Below are 22,337 nucleotides of genomic sequence, written 5' to 3' on the forward strand. Positions count from 1 at the left end.
GCTTGCCATAGTTTGGTCACAAACAAGGAAGTGCATTATATTGAAAATTTAGAGCAACAAAATAGTGAATGTAATGCATTTAAACAATGTATTGCTACTTTTTTTTGACATAAAACAATTTGGATGCATACAGTGCAGTCCATTAGAAACTGATACAATTAAATTGGCTAATATACGTTAAGGACCTTGCGCGAGAACTCCAGTTGCTGTCAATGCAGGCATGCTAGCTAGCTAACTTGCTAGTTTAGCTGAACAGTGATGGCAGCAAATACCGAAAAGACATTCAAGTTTGTGGTCGTCGGTGGTGGCATTGCAGGTGTAACGTGTGCTGAGCAGGTGAGACCACTGTGCACTTTGTCAAACTGCCTGCAACGTTACTGCCTGTAACATTATCAACTTGACATGTTACGCTGTTGTGTGATTGTCTTTGACAGCTGGCCTCCCAGTTCCCATCAGCTGATGTTGCTCTCCTGACAGCAGCCCCTCTGATTAAGGCAGTCTGCAACTTCAAACAGGTGATCATACACAGAAAGACTAGCTATCATGATTGTTAAATTGTGTCAAAGATAAAAGTTATAGTCTATATTTTATTATAGACTACTAATCTGTTCAAAATAGCATTCGTTTATGAGTTAATACTCTAGCTATGTCTACAATAGATCTGTCCATAGTTCATCCAGTAATTCATAATGCCCTAACGGTAACCCATACACTCCCCTCCCTGGCCAGGTATCTAAGACGCTGGAGGAGTTTGATGTGGAGGAGAGGCCCTCCAGTGTTCTAGAGGAAAAGTACCCCAACCTGAGAGTCATCCAGTCTGCAGTGAAGGCCCTTCATGCACAACAACATGTATGTTTAATAGTAAACACACACAGGCTGAAATGCATTCGATTAGGCTAATATATGGTATTTTTATGTTAATGTATACAGTTATATTATAGCTATCTATATTAATATAACCTTTCAAATGTATTAATGTACACTACATGACCAAAAGTATGCAGACACCTGGTCGTCGAACATCTCCTTCCAAAATCATGGGCATTAATTGGTTGGTCCTCCCTTTGCTGCTATAACAGCCTCCACTCTTCTGGGAAGGCTTTCCACTAGATGTTGGAACATTGTTGCGGGGACTTGCTTCCATTCAGTCCATTCAGTCCATTCATGTTTTAGTGAGGTCGGGTGATTAGGCTTGGCTCAGTCGGCGTTCCAATTCATCCAAATCAAATTTTATTTTTCACATACACATGTTTAGCAGATGTTATTGCGGGTGTAGCGAAATGCTTGTGTTTCTAGCTCCAACAGTGCAGTAATATCTAACAAGTAATATCTAACAATTTCACAACACTACACAAAATACACACATCTAAAGTAAAGGAATGGAATTAAGAATATATAAATACTTGGACGAGCAATGTCAGAGCGGCATAGACTAAGATACAGTAGTATAGAATACAGTATATACATAGGAGATGAGTAATGCAAAAATAACATTATTAAAGTGACTAGTGTTCTATTATTAAAGTGGCCAGTGGTTTCAAGTCTATGTATATAGGGCAGCAGCCTCTAATGTGCTAGTGATGGCTATTTAACAGTCTGATGACCTTGAGATAGAAGCCGTTTTTCAGTCTCTCGGTCCCAGCGTTGATGCACATCTACTGACCTCGCCTTCTGGATGATAGCGGGGTAAACAGGCAGTGGCTCTGGTGGTTGTTGTCCTTGATGATCTTTTTGGCCTTCCTGTGACATCGGGTGCTGTAGGTGTCGTCTAGAATGTAATTTATGCTGTAGCGTTAAGATGTACTTTCACTGGAACTAAGGGGCCTTGCCCAAACCATAAAAAACATCCCCAGACCATTATTCCTCCTCCACTAAACTGTACAGTTGGCATTATGCATTCGGGCAGGTAGCGTTCTCCTGGCATCTGCCAAACCCAGGTTTGTCCGTCGGACTGCCAGATGGTGAAGCGTGATTCATCACTCAAGAGAGCGCGTTTCCACTGCTCCAGAGTCCAATGGCGCCGAATTTTACACCACTCCAGCTGACGCTTGGCACTGCACATGGTGATCTTAGGCTTGTGTGCGGCTGCTCGGCCATGGAAAACCATTTCATGAAGGTCCCGACGAACAGTTGTTGTGCTGACGTTGCTTCCAAAGTCAGTTTGGAAATGAGTGTTGCAACCGAGGACGTGATTTTTACGTGCTTCAGCACTCGGCGTTCGCGTTCTGTGAGCTTGTGTGCCTACCACTTTGCGGCTGAGCCGTTGTTGCTTCGAGACGTTTCCACTTCACAATTCCAGCACTTACAGTTGACCGGAGCAGCTCAACAGGGCAGAAATTTGACGAACTGACTTGTTGGAAAGGTGGTATCCTATGACGTTGTCACATAGAAAGTCACTGAGCTTTTCAGTAAAGCCATTCTACTGCCAATGTTTGTCTATGGAGTTGGCATGGCTGTGTGCTCGATTTTATACAGCTGTCAGCAACGGGTGTGGCTGAAATAGCCGAATCCATTCATTTGAAGGGGTGTCCCCATACTTTTGTATATATAGTGTACCATTAGGTCCCAAGCATAAATCCCTGTCCAACACTACCACCTTCTGGATGTATTTTCATCAATTACTATGTCATCCATTGTCATACAGAGCATGCATACAGTACAGTATGTGCTATTAAAATGCAAGCATAACGTGATCTTCCTTCCTGCTTCTCTCAGACTTTGCAGACCGTGGATGGTCTGGAGATCCACTATGAGAAGCTGTGTATCTGTAGCGGGGGCAGACCCAAACTCCTTACCCAGGATAACCCCTATGTGCTGGGGATACGAGACACAGACAGTGCCCAGGTACTTGACAATGGCTTCCCAGTTAAGATATGCTTGTTTTACCACCCATTCGCTTCAGTTAATCTAGTACTCATGATGTCTTTTGTGCCGGCAGGAGTTTCAGAAGCGGTTATCCAAAGCCAAGCGAATTGTAGTCGTTGGAAACGGAGGGATTGCCTTGGAACTAGTGTGAGTATATCGACATTATTTTTGTCTGAATTGGTCTTGTTCTAAAATCTTCAAATGTGTATATATATTATAGTTAAATGTACTGTATATTGGGTTCAGGTATGAGGTGGAAGGTTGTGAGGTGATCTGGGCAGTGAAAGACAAGGCCATAGGAAACACCTTCTTTGACGCGGGAGCAGCCCAGTTCCTGATCCCCTCCCTGGACACAGACAAACCAGAGCGAGCTGTTACCTGTAAGAGGGCTCGCTACACCATAGAGGGGCCTGCAGCTACGCAGGGCCTTGCTGTAGGTGGAGGTGGCGACAGACAAGGCCAGAGAAGAGGGTTGGAAGAGCCAGGCAGTGCCCTGGGACCAGACTGGCATGAAGGCATCAGTCTGAGAGGAGCAGAGGAGGTAAGTGTGCCTCTGTGTTTTCACAATTATAGAATACAACTTTAATAATGTTTTAGTAAAGCAATTTTATTCATTTATAAATCTGTCATAAACAAATATAACACGTTGGTGGAAACGTATCCATTCAGAGATGGGAATTTGTCTGGAACGAGGAAAGAAAGATCAGCCTGGAGTAGTAGGCTGACCTAAGTTGTTTTAACTCTTGCTGTGGCCAGGTGTCTCACAGGGTGTCAGTGGAGTACCAGTCTGAGGTGAAACAGATCTACACTCACCAGGACTTCCTGCTGTCACCACTTGCCTCACAGACAGCAGACACTGGTGAGAGAAACCTATGACTCTATGACAATGGAACATATACCGGTGTGAAAGAGATGGAAATATGATGTGCTGAAAATGTGTTCGTTTCCATTAATCAAATAGTAAATTATACTGAACTAAAATATAAACGCAACATGCAACAATTTAAAAGATTTTACTGAGTTACAGTTACAAAAAGTCACATTTTGTATATCTGAGTTATACATATACAAAAGTCAGATATGCATCTGTCGGTCACAGATACCTTAACAAAGGTAGGGGTGTGGATCAGAAAACCACCATTTGACTCATGCATCGTGACACAAATCCTTCGTATAGAGTTGATCAGGCTATTGATTGTGGCCTGTGGAATGTTGTTTAAACACTCCTCTTCAATGGCTGTGCGAAGTTGTTGGATATTTCCGGGAACTGGAACACACTGTTGTACACATCGATCCAGAGCATTCCAAACATGCTCAGTGGGTGACATGTCTGGTGAGTATGCAGGCCATAGAAGAACTGGGACATTTTCAGCTTCCAGGAATTGTGTACATATCCTTGCAGCATGGGGCTGTGCATTATGAAACATGAGGTGATGGCGGTGGATGAATGGCTTGATCCTGTCCCAGTATCTCTGTGCATTCAAATTGCCATAGATAAAATGCAATTGTGTTTGTTGTCCATAGCTTGGGGCACTCTGTTCACAACGTGGACATCAGCAAACTGTTCGCCCACACGACACTATACAAGTGGTCTGCGGTTGTGAGGCCGGTTGGATGTACTGACAAATTCTCTAAAACGACGTTGGAGGCGGCTTATGTTAGAGAAATTAACATTAAATTCTCTGGCAACAGCTATGGTGGACAATTTTGCAGTCAACATGCCAATTGCACACTCCCTCAAAACTTGAGATATCTGTGGCATTGTGTTGTGTGACAAAACTGCACATTTTAGTGGTGTTTTGTCCCCAGCACATGGTGCACCTGTGTAGTGATCATGCTGTTTAATCAGCTTCTTGATATGCCTGTCAGATGGATGGATTATCTTGGCAAATTAGAAATTCTCACTAACAGGGATGTAAACAAATTTCTGCACTACATTTGAGAGAAATAAGCTTGTTGTTAATATTTAACATTTCTGGGATCTTTTATTTCACCTCATGAAACATGGGACCAAAACTTTACATGTTGCATTTATATTTCTGTTAAGTGTAGTTGATTTATCTTTTCATCCACTGTACTGTTTTCCCGTACTATAGGCTCTTGGCCAGTGTACGCTCAGCTGACCAATGGGAAGACTTTTGGCTGTGACTTCATCGTCAGTGCCACAGGAGTCGTGCCAAACACCGAACCTTTTCTCCATGGAAACAGCGTAAGGAAAAGAAGTCAAACAGATGCTAGATGTTTCATATCATCCATTATTTCATGACAACTCAGGCCACTTATACTCAGAGGCAATATTTACCAATGTTTGTCCATACATATTCTGTTCAGTTTGCATTAGCTGAGGACTCTGGGCTGAAAGTGGATGACCACATGATGACATCAGAACCAGACATTTACGCTGCTGGAGACGTATGTACAGCAGGCTGGGAGCCAAGCCACCTCTGGCAGCAGGTACACAGACCACACTGCATCACTTCTAATCACGTTATGCTGCGTCTGACTATTCCTTTGGGTATGAGGCCTTTGGATTTTGTGGCGAACTATCCTGTCATCAATTCAGTTGCGATACAAGACATGATATCCTGTATACATCTCTCCTCTGTAGATGCGTCTGTGGACGCAGGCCCGTCAGATGGGCTGGTACGCAGGGCGATGTATGGCTGCTGATGTCCTGTCTGAAACCATAGAGCTGGACTTCTGCTTTGAACTCTTCTCTCACATTACAAAGTTCTTCAACTACAAGGTGTGTGAAGGCAAAGTTGCTATGCTTTTCTACATCAGTTGTCGACATGTGTTGAATCTGCTTATATGGTGTGTTCCCTGCAACAAGGTGAATTTCCCGTCACGTTGTAATAACAAATCATCACTCGGCTTGAAATGCTAAATAAGGTGTGTCCACTTGCTGTGCTTTTTTCCCCCCCTCCAGGTGGTTCTGCTGGGGAAGTTTAACGGCCAGGGTCTGGGTCTGAACCAGGAGTTGTTGGTGCGCTGCACTAAGGGCCATGAGTATGTCAAGGTAGTGCTGAGCGAAGGGAGGATGTTGGGAGCAGTCCTTATTGGAGAGACTGATCTGGAAGAGACCTTTGAGAACCTCATCCTCAACCAGATGGACCTAACACCCTACGGAGAAGAGCTACTCAACCCCAACATAGACATAGAGGACTACTTTGACTGAGCGTGTGTGTCTACCTAACACCCTATAGAGGGTTACTACTCAACCCCGACATAGACTACTTTGACTGAGGCGCCAAGAACTTCCTCGTAAATCAATACTAAACTGGATGTCTGCTTTAGCCCTGTTTATATCTGGTGCTAACACGTCCTGATCTTGCCCACATTTTTAGACCGGTGTAGACGATTAAAAAAAACTGATTGTGATCAGATCTTCCTGACCACCTCCGGAGGTAGTCAGGGACACATTGTATCTGGATAGTGTAAACAGATCTGGATTATCAAACCATTTAAATCCCTCCCTCTAGTTCCCTCGTTGACAGGTGGCACTATTGACCTAATGTGTCAGTATTTGTTTTAACATAAAACATGGTTGTTTTGAAACTATATCTGCCAAATAATTTGCATACAGGGAGGGACCAGGTCATCTGGTAACAATGCAGTCACAGTGGATAGATAGTCTTGTTCCCACTGCAGCCCTTAATGCTCAAATCAGTTTTATTTTTCAAATCCATTTTGGAACACTGACTGTCCAAACAGTGACCTAATCGGATGTGTGTGTGTGTTCAGACAGCAGTCATTTGCTAACATGGCTACGCTAGCTGTCATAGTAACAACAGATGTGTGCGCAGTGGTTTAGGCTGATTGGTGCTGGTGCTTCCTATCCCTCAGAAGTTATGTACTGTAGCAAGCTAAAGTGATAACAATGCCTGCCATGGACATTTCCCAGTTGCTTTGAATGTTCAAAATCATAGTGTAAGGACAGCCATTTAGCTTTCTAGCACAGTCACTCGTTTGTAAACAATTAACAAGCTAGTTAGCTACCACATGTTCTTGTCAAACTGTCAAGAGTAGCGAGGAAGCAACACGATATGCCAAATGACTAAAAACCACTTGAGGGCAAATAAATCAGATTTGACCGTTCAAACAAGTCGCATATGGCCAGGAACTAGATTTATCTTATTTAAAATCACCTTTGAAGGTGGTTTGAAATATCAGATTCCATGTGCTTTTTGGCTGTTCAGACTGCAAGAAAAACAGATTAAAATCTGATATGCATATATTTTCTGTCACTTTAAATTGCCAATGTGACATTAAAATACCATGTGTAGTTGCTGCAAATGTGTAGACTAGTGATGCAGTGGTCAGCTGTTTGTTCACCAGCACTTGCTAATAACCCATCCGCAAGCGCCCGACTATGTGATAGTGAAAATATGAGGCCCACAGCCGACTAACCCGCAAAAAATGCGCCTTAGTTCCCTTTTTGCCTCAGTGGATTTTTGCCTCAGTGGATCGATGTTAACTTTTTCTGCCCAAGTTACCAAAGCATGTGTAACTTGGCACGTGTACAGTTAGGCCCACGCACTCAATCCAGATAAAAATAATGAAAGATAAATCTCAATGTAGCTATAGATATGAATTGCACAATAATTATCGATTTATGGATTTTTTTAATGCATTGTTTTCTCTTTATTCAACCTGCACGCAACCCACTCCCCCATCATCCACACTATTTCGTGACCCTAAACCCGGATATAACAGCAGATTGCAGGTTATGAGTCAACCCGCGTGTGTGTGTGATCCTTGTGTAGACGCCAATAGTGATCGGATCATCTTGATTTGATCTCGAAAACCACATGTTAATGCAAGGTGTAACAAAGGCTATAAATATACCTTTGTTGAGAAAGGGCATTGGCAAGTTTAGAACCTGACGTTCCGGTCCCTATCCCAGTGCCTAGTCTATTGCGCAAGCAATTGGGAGGGCAAAACTAGTTTTTTTTTTTTACATATATATAAAGCTGTTCAGTCAGGTAGAATTGTGATTAGTAAGGTTGGAATACAAAAGCTGCATTGGCATTCCAACTGGCAACATTGTGTGTCGCAAACCGAGTTTAACGCCCTCGAACCTACTTCCCTAAAGAAGGCTTTTCTTTATTTGACTCTCACCTGTACACTCCACCCTTTGACCTGTCCATCGAGCTTTCATCCAACCAATCAATTCGTCCCCGATACCTCTGGAAAATCTGATCACAATCAGTTCTTTTAATCGTCTAAACATGTGGACAAGATCAGGACACGTGTTAGCACCAGGTATAAACGGGGCTCTTGACTGAATCCTGCAGGGTTAAGAACAGATTGGCGTATCAATATCAAACCTTGAGTTAACATTGTTTTCAAGAAAAGGGTTATGAGTCATCTGCAATACACTGTAAAAAAAACCTGTGGTGAATAGAACCAACATAGTTAATAAAAATCAATGCAAGTCATTTTACCAAACAAGTTAAGAATAAATCCAACTCTGTTGCATAAAATCTAAGTATATTTTGAGGATAACCAAAGAGAGATATTATTTAAATGTGAATGGCTCTGTTTTTAGAGAATTGTGTGAATTCAACATTTGTAGACCGTTTCTTTTACACAAAGTTGTATACATGTTTGAAGAAAAGTATATTTCTATATTAGTATTAACCAGCTTGTTGTGCAATGAGGTGTAATGGATCATGATGAATGGATATCAAAACCATCAAACTTTACAACCAAAAGATTAAAATTGAAATGGTCACATGAAACATTTACATTTTAAAATCTGATTTTTATTAATGATAGCTAAAGATATATACTGTGTTCCTCAAATGTGAATGGACCTTCTTATTCCAAAGCTGCAGTGCAGTATTATAAAACGTATTAGAGTGAATCAAATTCACTAGCGTGCACATTGTGGCTGTTAGATAAGGGTATGCTCGAATATTTAAAAAAGTGACATAATACATTGTGAAAACATTCTTCAGTTCAACAAACCTTTCAGTTCATGTGAGTTAGTTTATCCAAAGTAAAATATTGAAATGTCAACAAAAACAGCTCTTCATCTTAGGCTAACAGTGGTATTGATCCAACCGTAAAATATTACAAACTAACTTGGATGGGGATATTCTCTGTCAAAGCCAATCCAGAAAAATAGAACATCAAGTGGTACAGAAAAAAGTAGACTCGTCTGCCCCAGGGCTCTAGGTCTGGCAATGTGAGACGTGAAAGAGAGACATACAGTATTGTCCACATCTGAATGTTAACTGTCCCATGTAGGGTCAAGGTTCATCTTTGGATGAGTTTCCTTCTGGAGCTGACTCTGGTCCACAGGTTGCGTGCTGTCCGGGCGATGGTTGAGCCACGGGGGAGGCGCAGGCTCTTTAGTGGCTCTCTGATACAGGCCAGCACCCCTGGGTCTGAGCACCCCTGATTCTGCAAGTACTCATGGGAAATGTAGTTTATCCGCCTCAGCTGTTTGCTGTAGTAGTTCCTCAGGTCACAGAGCTCCTCCACTGCAGCCTCAGAGATGATGGAGACCTGGGAGGGAGAGTTGACCAATGCTGGCCTCCGGTGGTCAGAGTCTGTAACTGCACCTTCTGAAGGCGCTGGGACCGCAGCAGTACAGGGTTTCCTTCGCTTCTTTTGAGGGGTTGTTGATTTAGGTTTTGGATTTAGTTTTAATGGTGGTAGTGGGGATTCGCTGTCATTAACTTTCTCTATAATATTGATCTCTACGTCTACTTCAATGGCAGTGGGCTGGGCAGCAGCAGGGTCATTCTGGTCGTACCCTGTTTGACATTCTGTCTGGTCAGGGTCCTTGTCTTGTTTCCTGGCCAGATTCTGCTGCTCTTTATCCATCTTGATCAGTTTGTTGTGTCTGGGAGGGGGAGTGCTGCTGTCGTTGGGGGCAACAGGAGGAGGAGACTGGGAGGTCACCACCACCTCTTTAACTCCAGCAGCTAATTGGTCCTCCTATGGGAGACAACAGGAAGTGTCAGTGACCCCTGACTTTACTGAAGAACCAATCCTAAATCGAAGATGGTTGATTTGGGATTTGGCATGTTGTTATACAGAACCATGTTAGTGAAACCCAATGTTAGTGTGGCATAGCGCGAGTTAGTGAAAGCATGCTCCATAATGAATCTACAGCCATGTGTGTAGACATTGACAGGACATACACACAGGACTGAGTTAGGACACAAACCATGAAAGCTGTAACAATGGTTATGAGTGTTTACAGAAATACAGTACCAGTCAAAGGTTTGGACACACCTACTCATTCAAGGGTTTTTCTTTATTTTGACCATTTTCTACATTAATAGTGAAGTCAAACTATGAAATATCACATATGGAATCATGTAGTAACCAAAAAAGTGTTAAACAAATCAAATTATATTTTATATTTGAGATTTTTCAAAGTAGCCACCCTTTGCCTTGATGACAGCTTTGCACACTCTTGGCATTTTCTCAGCCAGCTTCATGAGGAATGCTTTTTCAACAGTCTTGGACTGTGTTTTGTGTCACTGTCCTGTTGAAAAACAAATAAGCGCAACCCAGATGGGATGGCATATTGCTGCAGAATGCTGTGGTAGCCATGCTGGTTAAGTGTGCCTTGAATTCTAAATAAGTCACTGACGGTGTCACCAGCAAAGCACCATCACACCTCCTCCATGCTTCACGTGGGAAACACACATGCAGAGATCATCCGTTCACCCACTCTGCGTCTCACAAAGACGTGGCGGATGGAACCAAAGATCTAAAACGTGGATTCATCAGACCAAAAGGACCGATTTCCACCGGTCTAATGTCCATTGCTCATTTTTCTTGGCCCAAGCAAGTCTTCTTCTTATTGGTGTCCTTTAGTAGTGGTTTCTTTGCAGCAAAGGCCTGATTCATGCAATCTCCTCTGAAAAGTTGATATGGAGATGTGTCTGTTACTTGAACTCTGAATCATTTATTTGGGCTCCAATCTGAGGTGCAGTTAGCTCTACTGAACTTATCCTCTGCAGCAGAGCTAACTCTGGGTCTTCCTTGTGGCAGTCCTCATGAGAGCCAGTTTCATAATAGCGCTTGATGTTTTTTGCGACTGCACTTGAAAAAACTTTCAAAGTTCTTGACATTTTCCAGATTGACTGACCGTTATTAAGGAAAGAAATTCCACAGGCACACCTGTTAATTGAAATGCATTCCAGGTGACTACCTCATGAAGCTGGTTGAGAGAATGCCAAGAGTGTACAAAGCTGTCATCAAGGCAAAGGGTGGCTACTTTAAAGAATCTCATATTTGTTTAGCACGTTTTTGGTTAATACATGATTCCATATGCATTTCATAGTTTTGATGTCTTCACTATTATTCTACAATGTAAAAAAAGAAAAACCCTGGAATAAGTAGGTAGGTCCAAACTTTTGAACAGTACTGTATGACATCATGCATATTCTATTATTTTATGAATAATTATGCATTCTGTAAGGATATCATTCAAGGCCCAACGTTACAGATTTGTCTTTAACCTGATTGACATACACATGGTTGCCCAGACAGTGTCATGCCATAGATGCAGTGGGTTGAATAGAGAATCAGGGAACTGTACTTTTTCTTTGGTCTCTTCAGGGGGGCACTAGAGGTCTTTCTTGACTTTCTTGGTGACAGGGGAGTTTGCAGCATTGACACCAGATCTCTTTCCTTTGGTCTTTACCTGGGACACTTTTACCTGTAGGTCATCAACAACAGCTTTAACCTATCTGTCTCTCACATACACACATTCACTCACTCATTCACCTAAGCTAGGTGTGGGTAATAACGTAAGAGAAGGGTTTAAGAATTGACATGGGAGAACCAGAAACATGAATCATTCCCATATCAAGGTGTTAGGATTGATTGTGATCAGCCATTACCGGCACCTTGGTCACCTTTAGCAAATATCAACATGGATTAGATAAGTAGGCCTAGATCTCAGCAACACCCAAAACCTCAGGTGTAGTACTACACTTGGAGCCCTGATATTGGTGCCTGTCTGGTACTCCGCAACACTACATTGTTTAGAAAACCTATAGCATTAGAACTACAGTGATTTACATATACAGTGATTAAGGATATCTGTTTTGTTTACAGTAAGTGTGCTAATGACAATCAAGGGTGACAGTGGTAAGAATGATTCTACTCAATCTTTAAAATAATAATTAACATTGATAAAAGGGAAAACGCTCTGATTTTGTTGGTGATTGTATTATTCAATCAATCAAAATGCTGGGAAAAAATCTAGATCCTTCATCCGCTGGCCTGAAAGGAAAAGAAACTGGCAACGTAGTTCACTTACCTGCAGGTAAGTAAACAAGTAAACAATAGGAGGTATACAGAGAAGACTAAACAGATTGAAAGGGCAGAGAGAAGATGGGGCTAAGACATACAAGAAGATGAGGATTGAGACGGTGAGAAAACAAGTTGAGTAAAGTACAGGGAAATAATTACACGTTACACTGAAATATTTCAGTCAGAAGTGCAGAAGGAGAAATAGAAAAAATGTGATAAGCAGAAAAGATGAGACATGATGTATGTATTTTCAGACAAAAGTGGCTTCCTATCCTTCGTCTGCACGGACTAGAAAAAAATGACAACCAAAAAAAGCTATTACCGGGTAGTCATTTATCATATCGATTCCGTGCAGATGGAGGCCACTTCAGTCTCTTGAGATGCACCCAAAGGCTTCCTGTCTGAATGATTCCTGTACCGTTTGCTGTGTAGTACTGACCGTGTTGGCGTCCAGGCCTGTCCTCCTCATCTTCATGGTGATGGAGTGACTCTGGTTCTTCAGCAGTGGTGCCTTACGACCCAGCTTCAGGTAGAAGTAGGTGGTGTACGGAGTGAAACTGAAGTCTTCACTGTGGAGAAGAGGGGGGAAAAAAGGGGATCAAACAAAGATCAACATTCTAAAAGCAACCAGCTGTGCAGTAGTACAAGTCCATTGTGACCTCACAATTCTCTCCAGACGCCACTCTTTCGACAACCCTATTTGTCCTTAGTCAGTACCTGATGTAAGGATGTGTTCCTTAGAGAGGTACAGCCTAAAGTCAAAACAATTTTTGTCGCAAAAGTTTTTCCTATTGTGTGCTGAAGGTCGTAGGCCTACCTGAGGTATCCCTGCAGCAGTAAGCATATTGAACTGGTAAAGGGTTTCAAGTTAAGTCAGTCAGTACCTGAGGTAGCCCTGCAGCAGTAGGCTTGTGATGATGGCCTCCACCTCCAGGCGAGACAGGGTGGTGGTCTGGATCATCTTCCTGCGTTTGGCCGGACCCTTCCCCATCCACGTCTCGGTCACCTTCAGGGGGGTCAGTTTCTCATCCAGAGAGCCCGCCAGCTCCACAATCTGGACCAGATCTTTAGCATGCTGCGTGATGTCCACCGTGATGTAGTCTGGATAGAAACATAGGCATCTTAGGTAATGAAGACTCAACATAAATGATGGCAGATCTTTCCATTCGATGGGAGTGTAACTCATATGCCCAATTCCAAATCTACTCCTACGGCCCTAGCACGCCATGTACGTTGGATTTGAAAAGTGGTATGTTCACTATATTGTATACATACCATTGCCATGGCGACAGACGTCACACATCTCGTTGCATCCTTCATCTTTCCAAACCTCATCAAAGTGAACAGCGATCACTGAGCGCCGACACCTTAAAACAATAGAGATACTCACGTACTGTACTCTTGATCCTCACACAGATATCTAAACAACTGAAATTGTCAATGAGAGCGTTGTTATTGGTCCAGCTCAGTACCTGTCTACATTCTGACAGTAGTCGACCATGGTCAGCAGCTTCTGTTGTCCTACGTTCTCCATGACAACCATGGTGCTGATCCTGAAGATGTCGTTGAAGCCAAAGTACACAATGCAGTCAGCCGGCTTATCGTCTCTGCCTGGAGGAACGGAGAGAGAACCATGGTAAAGATAAGGGAAAATAAGTGAAGAGTTTTAAGAGGAAAAGAGTTTAAAAACAAACTGGCTACTCCCATGGCTGCGGTTGAAGTAGAAGCGCAATTGGAAAATCAGAGGGGGGGAAAAAATATTTGAAATGTAGAATAGTATTCGTCATTTTCTGAGGTCAAGGTATCAGGTGTTGTTCCTAAATTATCACATTTTTGAGTGGGGAGAAAAGAGTTGTCTACCTGCTCGTCCGCTCTCCTGATAGTAGTTCTCTATGGACTTGCTGATGGTGTGATGGATGACAAATCTGACGTCAGCCTTGTCGATCCCCATCCCGAACGCCACAGTAGCTACCACCACCTGGATCTTGTTGGTGGCCCATTTGCGATGAACCTGTGACTTGTCCTCTGGATTCATGTTAGCGTGGTATGGAGATGCGTTGAGGCCTTTCTTCTGTAGGTCTGCTGACACCGTCTCTGCATCCTTCTGGGAAAACACGTACACTATCCCTGCCAAAAGCAGAAGCATAATACCTCAAAAGTCTGGATAACAAGCTGCTGATGGTTTCGAAAATGGGACAAACTGAATTTTGACCTATCCTTTGTTTTTCCTTTCAAAGTACCTGACTGGTCCTTATATCGCTCCTTGATCAGTGTGGAGATGTCACTGATTGAATCATCACTGTTCGAATCTTTAAGGCGTACCTGAGAAACACAAAAACAGTACAGATCCTCAAATACTTCTGTGCAGAGATACAGCGGGAATCTAACAAGCATCCCCTTTAGTAACACAAGTGTGTGTATTTTTAAAGGTCAAAAGAACATCAACAGGTGTTTGCCAAGCAGGTGGCGGCCAAGTGTGTATAGTTGCCATGACGCCCACCTCGTAGTAGAGGTTGGTGCGGTTGAAGGAGGCGGTGAGTGTGATTGGCTCAGGGACACACAGGATCTTCTGACAGTCCTTTAGAACACTGCTGGTTGCCGTGGCCGTCAGCCCTAGCAACGGAACCTTTGGGAATTGCCTCTTCAGGATCCCCAGGAGCTTGTAGTCTGGCGGAAGAGGAAGGGTAGTTGGCTATCAGCCCGACACAAAGCTCACAGCATACACCTTAGAATGAAGCAATCTATTGGGCCTGCATTCTAAGTGGTATTCATAGAGATACATTGAAGTGTTCTGTTTAATTATATGGTGATATCTTGTTTGGCTATTGTAACGTAAAGCAGAGTTATTAGAATTCTACTTTGAGTGATTTGTTTGACTAGCCCTTTACCTTCCAAAACAAAGTAAGGAGACTAATAAAAAGTAAGTAGTCCATATACAGTACAGTTGCATGGTCTCTCACCAGGTCTGAAGTCATGTCCCCACTGGCTGCAGCAGTGCACCTCGTCCACAGCAATACGGCTAAGCCTGCCTGCATTGTAGGCCTTCTCCAGCCTCGACATCAGCAGCTTGCTCTTCGCGATCTTCTCCGGAGTCACATACAGCAGCTTGAAAGGCGCTTTGGTGTCCGTCATCTCAGCTAGGACCATTTTAGCATGTTCCTGAGGTGCAGAGCAGAAGTCAAATCAAACACGAATCCTACAGCTAGAATCATAATCAATACCAGCAAAGTATCAACACTATGTAGAAAGTGTTTGTGTTGGTCATTACCTTACTGCTGGATGCGTTGAGAGAGACGGCTTCAACGTCGATGGACTTTAAGTACATGAGCTGATCCTCCATCAGAGAAACTAGAGGAGTTACTACCAGAGTGAAACCTGGCAGCACACAAACACACGTAAAAAAAAAAAACACTGCATTGAGTAATGGCTGCAACCATCTGCAGTCCGGGCTCTAAAGTGCGACTAATTTATTCGCACGTGACCAAATATTTTGCTGTGCGACCAGGTTTTATTTTTGTAGCACAGTGCGCCTTTTTAAACTTTGTTCAGTCATGTTAACTAATTGGCTAGCTAGCTAACATCCTGGTAACTTTACCAGTATATCCAAACATTTGGGGGCACAGAAAGAAAAATGGACAGCTTTTTCAGGAGAGCAATGAATGAATGAATGACCGAGCTCCTGCATGTCATCACAAACCTGACGTTCTTAAAGATAGTATATAATTTTAAACGTAATGCATCTCAATAGGAAAATAGTGCTTTTACACAATGTAGAAACCTAATATTCCACAAATTACTTTGAAATTTCAATGACAGGTATTCGTATTAACATTTTAACCTTTATAATAAACTCATGTCTTTACAGTGTTACATATTAGTTTCTAAGGCATAACATGTGGTTCAAAAGTAAGTCAAGTTCATATAGGTCCAATATAGGCTGTATCACAATTAATTTTTTTAAAATCTTATTTTCTGGTGCTCCTAAATTTCATGTGGTGCTCCTAACTTTCTTAAATTGGGAGCACCAGAGCTACCAATGAAACATGTTAATTTAGAGCCATGTCTGCAGTACGTGTTTGCACAGCACACACAATTATTCAATGAACTGCAACATTAGTGTTTTCAGTATATGCACCTGGTGTGTGTGTGTGTAATGCATGTATGTTTGCATGCATTTTGTGTATGTGTGTGTGCGCGTTCTCCCCTTACCCTCAGAGCAGACTGCAGGTAGCTGATAGCAGAGGCTTTTCCCTCGTCCAGTCGGCATCACTAGGAAGAGGTCTTTACCAGACATACTAAGGTTGATGGCCTTCAGCTGGAGAGGACGGAACTTAGAGAGCTGGAACACATCCTTCAGATTCTGCTTCAGCTTTGTTGACCACGAGAAATCTAGGTTTGGAAAGAAAATATTCAAGCATGTCAAAATACAGTACAGCAATATATTCAGCCTTCAAGATTGTAGACCACCTAATAAAATAGCACTTTAGACACAATGTACATATTTATTTTTGCTTTAAATTGAACTGCGCAATTCAGCTCCTGGAAAGATATATCTGATATGGTTACATCCAAAAAGATAGGCAGAGTTAAAATACATGTGTATTAGATTATTAGTTATTTAAAATATGTATTTGAGTATTTTCAAATAATGTGGCCCGAATCAACTACTTCTATTGGATGTATTTTAATTTCCTATAATTAGCCTACTATTTGAAAGTATTTTCAAATACTTTTTTCAAAATACCTGGGTTAAATGTATGGGAGTGTATTTGAGTCAGTGTATGAGCATTGGCAAATACATACCAATATTCAACTACTTGTCTTTTCAAATAAATACAAATCTGAGTACTTCCTTAGAAATGTATGTGAAAGTAATTGAGATATTTGAACCCAGGTCTGGAACATATTACACACACAGCAGTGTGGTTGTGCTTCTCAATTCATTTAACAAACATTGTAGAATGATAGTGAATACATAAAAACTATGAAATAACACATATGGAGTCATGTACAGCCGTGGCCAAAAGTTTTGAGAATGACACAAATATTAATTTTAAAAGTTATATGATGGCAATTTGCATATACTCCAGAATGTTATGAAGAGTGATCAGATGAATTGCAATTAATTGCAAAGTCCCTCTTTGCCATGCAAATGAACTGAATCCCACCCCCAAAAAATTCCACTGCATTTCAGCCCTGCCACAAAAGGACCAGCTGACATGTCAGTGATTCTCTCGTTAACTTCTTTGGGACTGGGGGGCAGTATTGAGTAGCTTGGATAAAAAGGTGCCCAGAGTAAACTGCCTGCTACTCAGTCCTAAAAGCTAGAATATGCATATAATTAGTAGATTTGAAAACACTGACGTTTCTAAAACTGTTTGAATGATGTCTGTGAGTATAACAGAACTCGTATGGCAGGCAAAAACCTGAGAAAAAATCCAACCAGGAAGTGGGAAATCTGAGGTTTGTAGTTTTTTGTAGTCATTGCCTATCGAATATACAGTGTCTATGGGGTCATATTGCACTTCCTACGGCTTCCACTAGATGTCAACAGTCTTTAGAACCTTGTTTGATGCTTCTACTGTGAAGGATGAGGGAATAAGATTTGAGTCAGGGGTCTGGCATGAGCTGATCACGCACGCTCACGTGAGAGTTAGCTGCGCTCCATCGCATTTCTACAGACAAAGGAATTCTCCGATTTAAACAATATTGAAGATTTATGTTAAAAACATCCTAAAGATTGATTCTATACTTCATTTGACATGTTTCTACGAACTGTAATATGACTTTTCGTCTGATCTTTCACCTGGACTTGCCCGTGAGTTTGGATTGTGTACTAAACACGCAAACAAAAAGGAGGTATTTGGACTTTATCGAACAAATCAAACATTTATTGTGGAACTGGGATTCCTGGGAGTGCATTCTGATGAAGATCATCAAAGGTAAGTGAATATTTATAATGCTATTTCTGACTTCTGTTGACTCCACAACATGGCGGATATCTGTATGGCTTGTTTTGTTGTCTGAGCGCTGTACTCAGATTATTGCATGGTGTGCTTTTTCGGTAAAGCTTTTTTGAAATCTGAGACAGCGGTTGCATTAAGGAGAAGTGGATCTAAAATACCATGCATAACACTTGTATCTTTTAGCAATGTTTATTATGAGTATTTCTGTAAATTGATGTGGCTCTCTGCAAAATCACCGGATGTTTTGGAACTACTGAACATAACGTGTAAACTGAGATTTTGGGATATAAATATGAACTTTATCGAACAAAACATTCATGTATTGTGTAACATGAAGTCCTATGAGTGTCATCTGATGAAGATCATCAAAGGTTAGTGATTAATTTTATCTCTATTTCTGCTTTTTGTGACTCCTCTCTTTGGCTGGAAAAATGGCTGTGTTTTTCTGTGACTAGGTACTGACCTAACATAATCGTTTGGTGTGCTTTCGTCGTAATGCCTTTTTGAAATCGGACATTGTGGCTGGATTTACAACAAGTTTATCTTTAAAATGGTGTAAAATAGTTGTATGTTTGAAGAATTTTAATTATGGGATTTCTGTTGTTTTGAATTTGGCGCCCTGCAATTTCACTGGCTGTTGCTGAGGTGGGAAGCTAGCGTCCCGAATATCCCAGAGAGGTTAACACAGGTGTGAGTGTTCACGAGGACAAGGCTGGAGATCACTCTGTCATGCTGATTGAGTTCGAATAACAGACTGGAAGCTTCAAAAGGAGGGTGGTGCTTGGAATAATTGTTCTTCCTCTGTCAGCCATGGTTACCTGCAAGGAAACACGTGCCGTCATCATTGCTTTGCACAAAAAGGGCTTCACAGGCAAGGATATTTCTGCCAGTAAGATTGCACCTAAATCAACCATTTATCGGATAATCAAGAACTTCAAGGAGAGCGGTTCAATTCTTGTGAAGAAGGCTTCAGGGCGCCCAAAAAAGTCCAGCAAGCGCCAGGACAGTCTCCTAAAGTTGATTCAGGGCACCACCAGTACAGAGCTTGCTCAGGAATGGCAGCAGGCAGGTGTGAGTGCATCTGTACGCACAGTGAGGCGAAGACTTTTGGAGGATGGCCTGGTGTCAAGAAGGGCAGCAAAATAGCCACTTCTCTCCAGGAAAAACATCAGGGACAGACTGATATTCTGCAAAAGGTACAGGGATTGGACTGCTGAGGTCTGGGGTAAAGTCATTTTCTCTGATGAATCCCCTTCCCGATTGTTTGGGGCATCCGGAAAAAAGCTTGTCCGGAGAAGACAAGGTGAGCACTACCATCAGTCCTGTGTCATGCCAACAGTAACGCATCCTGAGACCATTCATGTGTGGGGTTGCTTCTCAGCCAAGGGAGTGGGCTCACTCACAATTTTGCCTAAGAACACAGCCATGAATAAAGAATGGTACCAACACATCCTCCGAGAGCAACTTCTCCCAACCATCCAGGAACAGTTTGGTGACGAACAATGCCTTTTCCAGCATGATGGAGCACCTTGCCATAAGGCAAAAGTGATAACTAAGTGGCTCGGGGAACAAAACATTGATATTTTGGGTCCATGGCCAGGAAACTCCCCAGACCGTAATCCCATTGAGAACTTGTGGTCAATCCTCAAGAGGCGGGTGGACAAACAAAAACCCACAAATTCTGACAAACTCCAAGCATTGATTATGCAACAATGGGCTGCCATCAGTCAGGATGTGGCTCAGAAGTTAATTGACAACATGCCAGGGCGGATTGCAGAGGTCTTGAAAAAGAAGGGTCAACACTGCAAATATTGACTCTTTGCATCAACTTCATGTAATTGTCAATAAAAGCCTTTGACACTTATGAAATGCTTGTAATTATACTTCAGTGTAACATAGGACAAAAATATCTAAAGACACTGAAGCAGTAAACTTTGTGGAAATTAATATTTGTCAACCTCAAAACTTTTGGCCACGACTGTAGAAAACAAAAAAAAGTGTTAAACAAATCAAAATATATTTTATATTTGAAATTCTTCAAAGTAGCCACCCTTTGCCTTGATGACAGCTTTGCACACTATTGGCATTCTCGCAAACAGCTTCACCTGGACCGCTTTTCCAACAGTCTTGAAAGAGTTCCCACATATGCTGAGCACTTGTTGGCTGCTTTTCCTTCACTCTGCATTCAAACTCATCCCAAACCATCTCAATTGGGTTGAAGTCGGGTAATTGTGGAGGCCAGGTCATCTGATGCAGCACTCCATCCCCACTCTCTTTCTTGGTCAAATAGCCCTTACACAGCCTGGAGGTGTGTTTTGGGTCATTTTCCTGTTGAAAAACAAATGACAGTCCTACTAAGCGCAAACCAGATGGGATGGCGTATCGCTACAGAATTCTGTGGTAACCATGCTGGTTAAGTGTGCCTTGAATTCTAAATAAATCACAGTGTCACCAGTAAAGCCCCATCACACCTCCTCCTCCAGGCTTCACAGTGGGAACCACACATGCAGAGATCATCCGTTCACCTACTCTGCGTCTCACAAAGATACGGCGGTTGAAACCAAAAACCTAGAATTTGGACTCATCAGACCAAAGGACAGATTTCCACCGATCTAATGTCCGTTGCTCGTGTTTCTTGGTCCAAGCAATTCTTCTTATTAATGGTGTCCTTTAATTGTGGTTTCTTTGCAGCAATTTGACCATGAAGGCCTGATTCATGCAGTCTCCTCTGAACAGATGATGTGTCTGTTATTTGAACTCTGTCAAGCATTTATTTGGGCTGCAATCTGAGGTACAGTTAACTCTAATGAATTTATCCTCTGCAGCAGAGGTAACTCTGGGTCTTCTTTTCCTGTGGCAGTCCTCAGCCAGTTTTATCATAGCGCTTGATGTTCTTTGCGACTGCACTTGAAGAAACTTTAAAAGTTCTTAATGTTCCTTATTGACTGACCTTCATATCTTAAAGTAATGATGGACTGTTGTTTCTCTTTGCTTATTTGAGCTGTTCTTGCCATAATATGAACTTGGTCTTTTACCAAATATCTTCTGTTCACCACCCCTACCTTGTCACAACACAACTGATTGGCTCAAACACATTAAGAAGAAAGGAAATTCCACAAGGCACACCTGTTAATTGAAATGCATTCCAGGTGACTACCTCATGAAGCTATTTGAGAGAATGCCAAGCGTGTGCAAATCTGTCATCAAGGCAAAGGCTGGCTACTTTGAAGAATCTCAAATATAAAATATTTGATTTGTTTAACACCTTTTCTGGTTACTACATGATTCCATATATGTTATTTCATAGTTTTGATGTCTTCACTATTATTCTACAATGTAGAAAATAGTAAAAATAAAGAAAAACCCTGGAATGAGTAGGTGTGTCAACTTTTCACTGCTACTGTACACACACGAACACACACTATACAAAACATTAGGAACACCTGCTCTTTCCATGACATAGACTAGGGTTGTTAAGGTTAACTGTTAATCGGTTAGCTGAAAATACATTTGACCATCATGCTTCTCCGTCTATAGGTTAATTAGCATAATTTATTTTGTGGAATTAAATTGGCGCGTGTGTATTTTTGTTAGTCGTCATGCATTTATTTATCCCGCGCGCACAGCCTACAGAGCCAATTTGAAGAGCGGATTAGCCTACCACCTGTCAGACAACGCGAGAATAGCTCCTCAAAAAGCCTGTAGGTTACTGGAGTGAAACCTGCTTTTGTAAACCCAGTCATTGCGCAACAAATTGGGTGTACATTTTGGTGACCACGATTAAAAAAGGAGCTATTTTTATTTCTCTATCTCACCTCGTAAAGCGCACCTCCCATTCGCCATTTGGATGCATAGGCTATATATATAACCTGCAAACCGTTGACTATCAGCGCGTCACCCACCACTTTAATGTTTGCTTGAGGCAGTATAATTGTTTGAAACCTGAACGTTTTAAATTACTTGAAATAATGAGGCGTGTCTTACCCTACTTCAAAGTAGCCTTGCAAAAATATCCATCCATAGAAACGTGGAGGCAATTATTTTATAATGACTTCCTCATGCCATTAACCAGGATTTCTCTCCTGTTCTATTGGTTTTCATATGAACTTTATTTCGTTGTCCAGAAGCCAAAGGCACAATCCTAGACATATTAGCAATCCATCATAGTAGTTGCTATTAGACGCTTTCTAAAGGAAAAGGTCACATATGGCACTGCTC

General features: G+C 41.9%; 3 protein-coding genes across 4 annotated transcripts in view; 1 reads left to right on the forward strand and 2 right to left on the reverse strand.

The window, feature by feature from the left end:
* Positions 1-8,613, forward strand: pyroxd1 (pyridine nucleotide-disulphide oxidoreductase domain 1). The gene is made up of 11 exons (XM_071386816.1): positions 1-336; positions 435-515; positions 730-849; positions 2,716-2,844; positions 2,939-3,012; positions 3,112-3,406; positions 3,622-3,724; positions 4,962-5,074; positions 5,197-5,319; positions 5,474-5,611; positions 5,795-8,613. Exons 1-11 carry the CDS (start codon positions 259-261, stop codon positions 6,041-6,043), a joined length of 1,503 nt encoding a protein of 500 aa, XP_071242917.1. The 5' UTR covers positions 1-258; the 3' UTR covers positions 6,044-8,613.
* Positions 8,612-10,516, reverse strand: LOC139565687 (uncharacterized). The gene is made up of 2 exons (XM_071386185.1): positions 10,508-10,516; positions 8,612-9,816 (listed from the first exon to the last, which is right to left on the reverse strand). Exons 1-2 carry the CDS (start codon positions 10,514-10,516, stop codon positions 9,130-9,132), a joined length of 696 nt encoding a protein of 231 aa, XP_071242286.1. The 3' UTR covers positions 8,612-9,129.
* The window catches only part of LOC139566011 (ATP-dependent DNA helicase Q1-like), a 20,612-nt gene continuing 6,886 nt past the window's right edge, over positions 8,612-22,337 (reverse strand). For both annotated transcript variants that reach the window (XM_071386814.1, XM_071386815.1), the window contains exons 4-15: positions 16,363-16,542; positions 15,422-15,528; positions 15,114-15,312; positions 14,654-14,820; positions 14,394-14,475; positions 14,014-14,280; positions 13,626-13,764; positions 13,429-13,520; positions 13,038-13,254; positions 12,593-12,722; positions 11,435-11,554; positions 8,612-9,816 (exon numbers count right to left, since the gene is read on the reverse strand). In XM_071386814.1, coding sequence (XP_071242915.1) covers positions 11,462-11,554; positions 12,593-12,722; positions 13,038-13,254; positions 13,429-13,520; positions 13,626-13,764; positions 14,014-14,280; positions 14,394-14,475; positions 14,654-14,820; positions 15,114-15,312; positions 15,422-15,528; positions 16,363-16,542 — 1,673 coding nt within the window. In that variant the 3' untranslated portion in view covers positions 8,612-9,816; positions 11,435-11,461. The remainder of the gene's footprint in view (positions 9,817-11,434; positions 11,555-12,592; positions 12,723-13,037; positions 13,255-13,428; positions 13,521-13,625; positions 13,765-14,013; positions 14,281-14,393; positions 14,476-14,653; positions 14,821-15,113; positions 15,313-15,421; positions 15,529-16,362; positions 16,543-22,337) is intronic.

Source organism: Salvelinus alpinus, chromosome 37 (assembly GCF_045679555.1).
Source record: "Salvelinus alpinus chromosome 37, SLU_Salpinus.1, whole genome shotgun sequence".
In the NCBI taxonomy this organism is placed as follows: domain Eukaryota; kingdom Metazoa; phylum Chordata; class Actinopteri; order Salmoniformes; family Salmonidae; genus Salvelinus; species Salvelinus alpinus.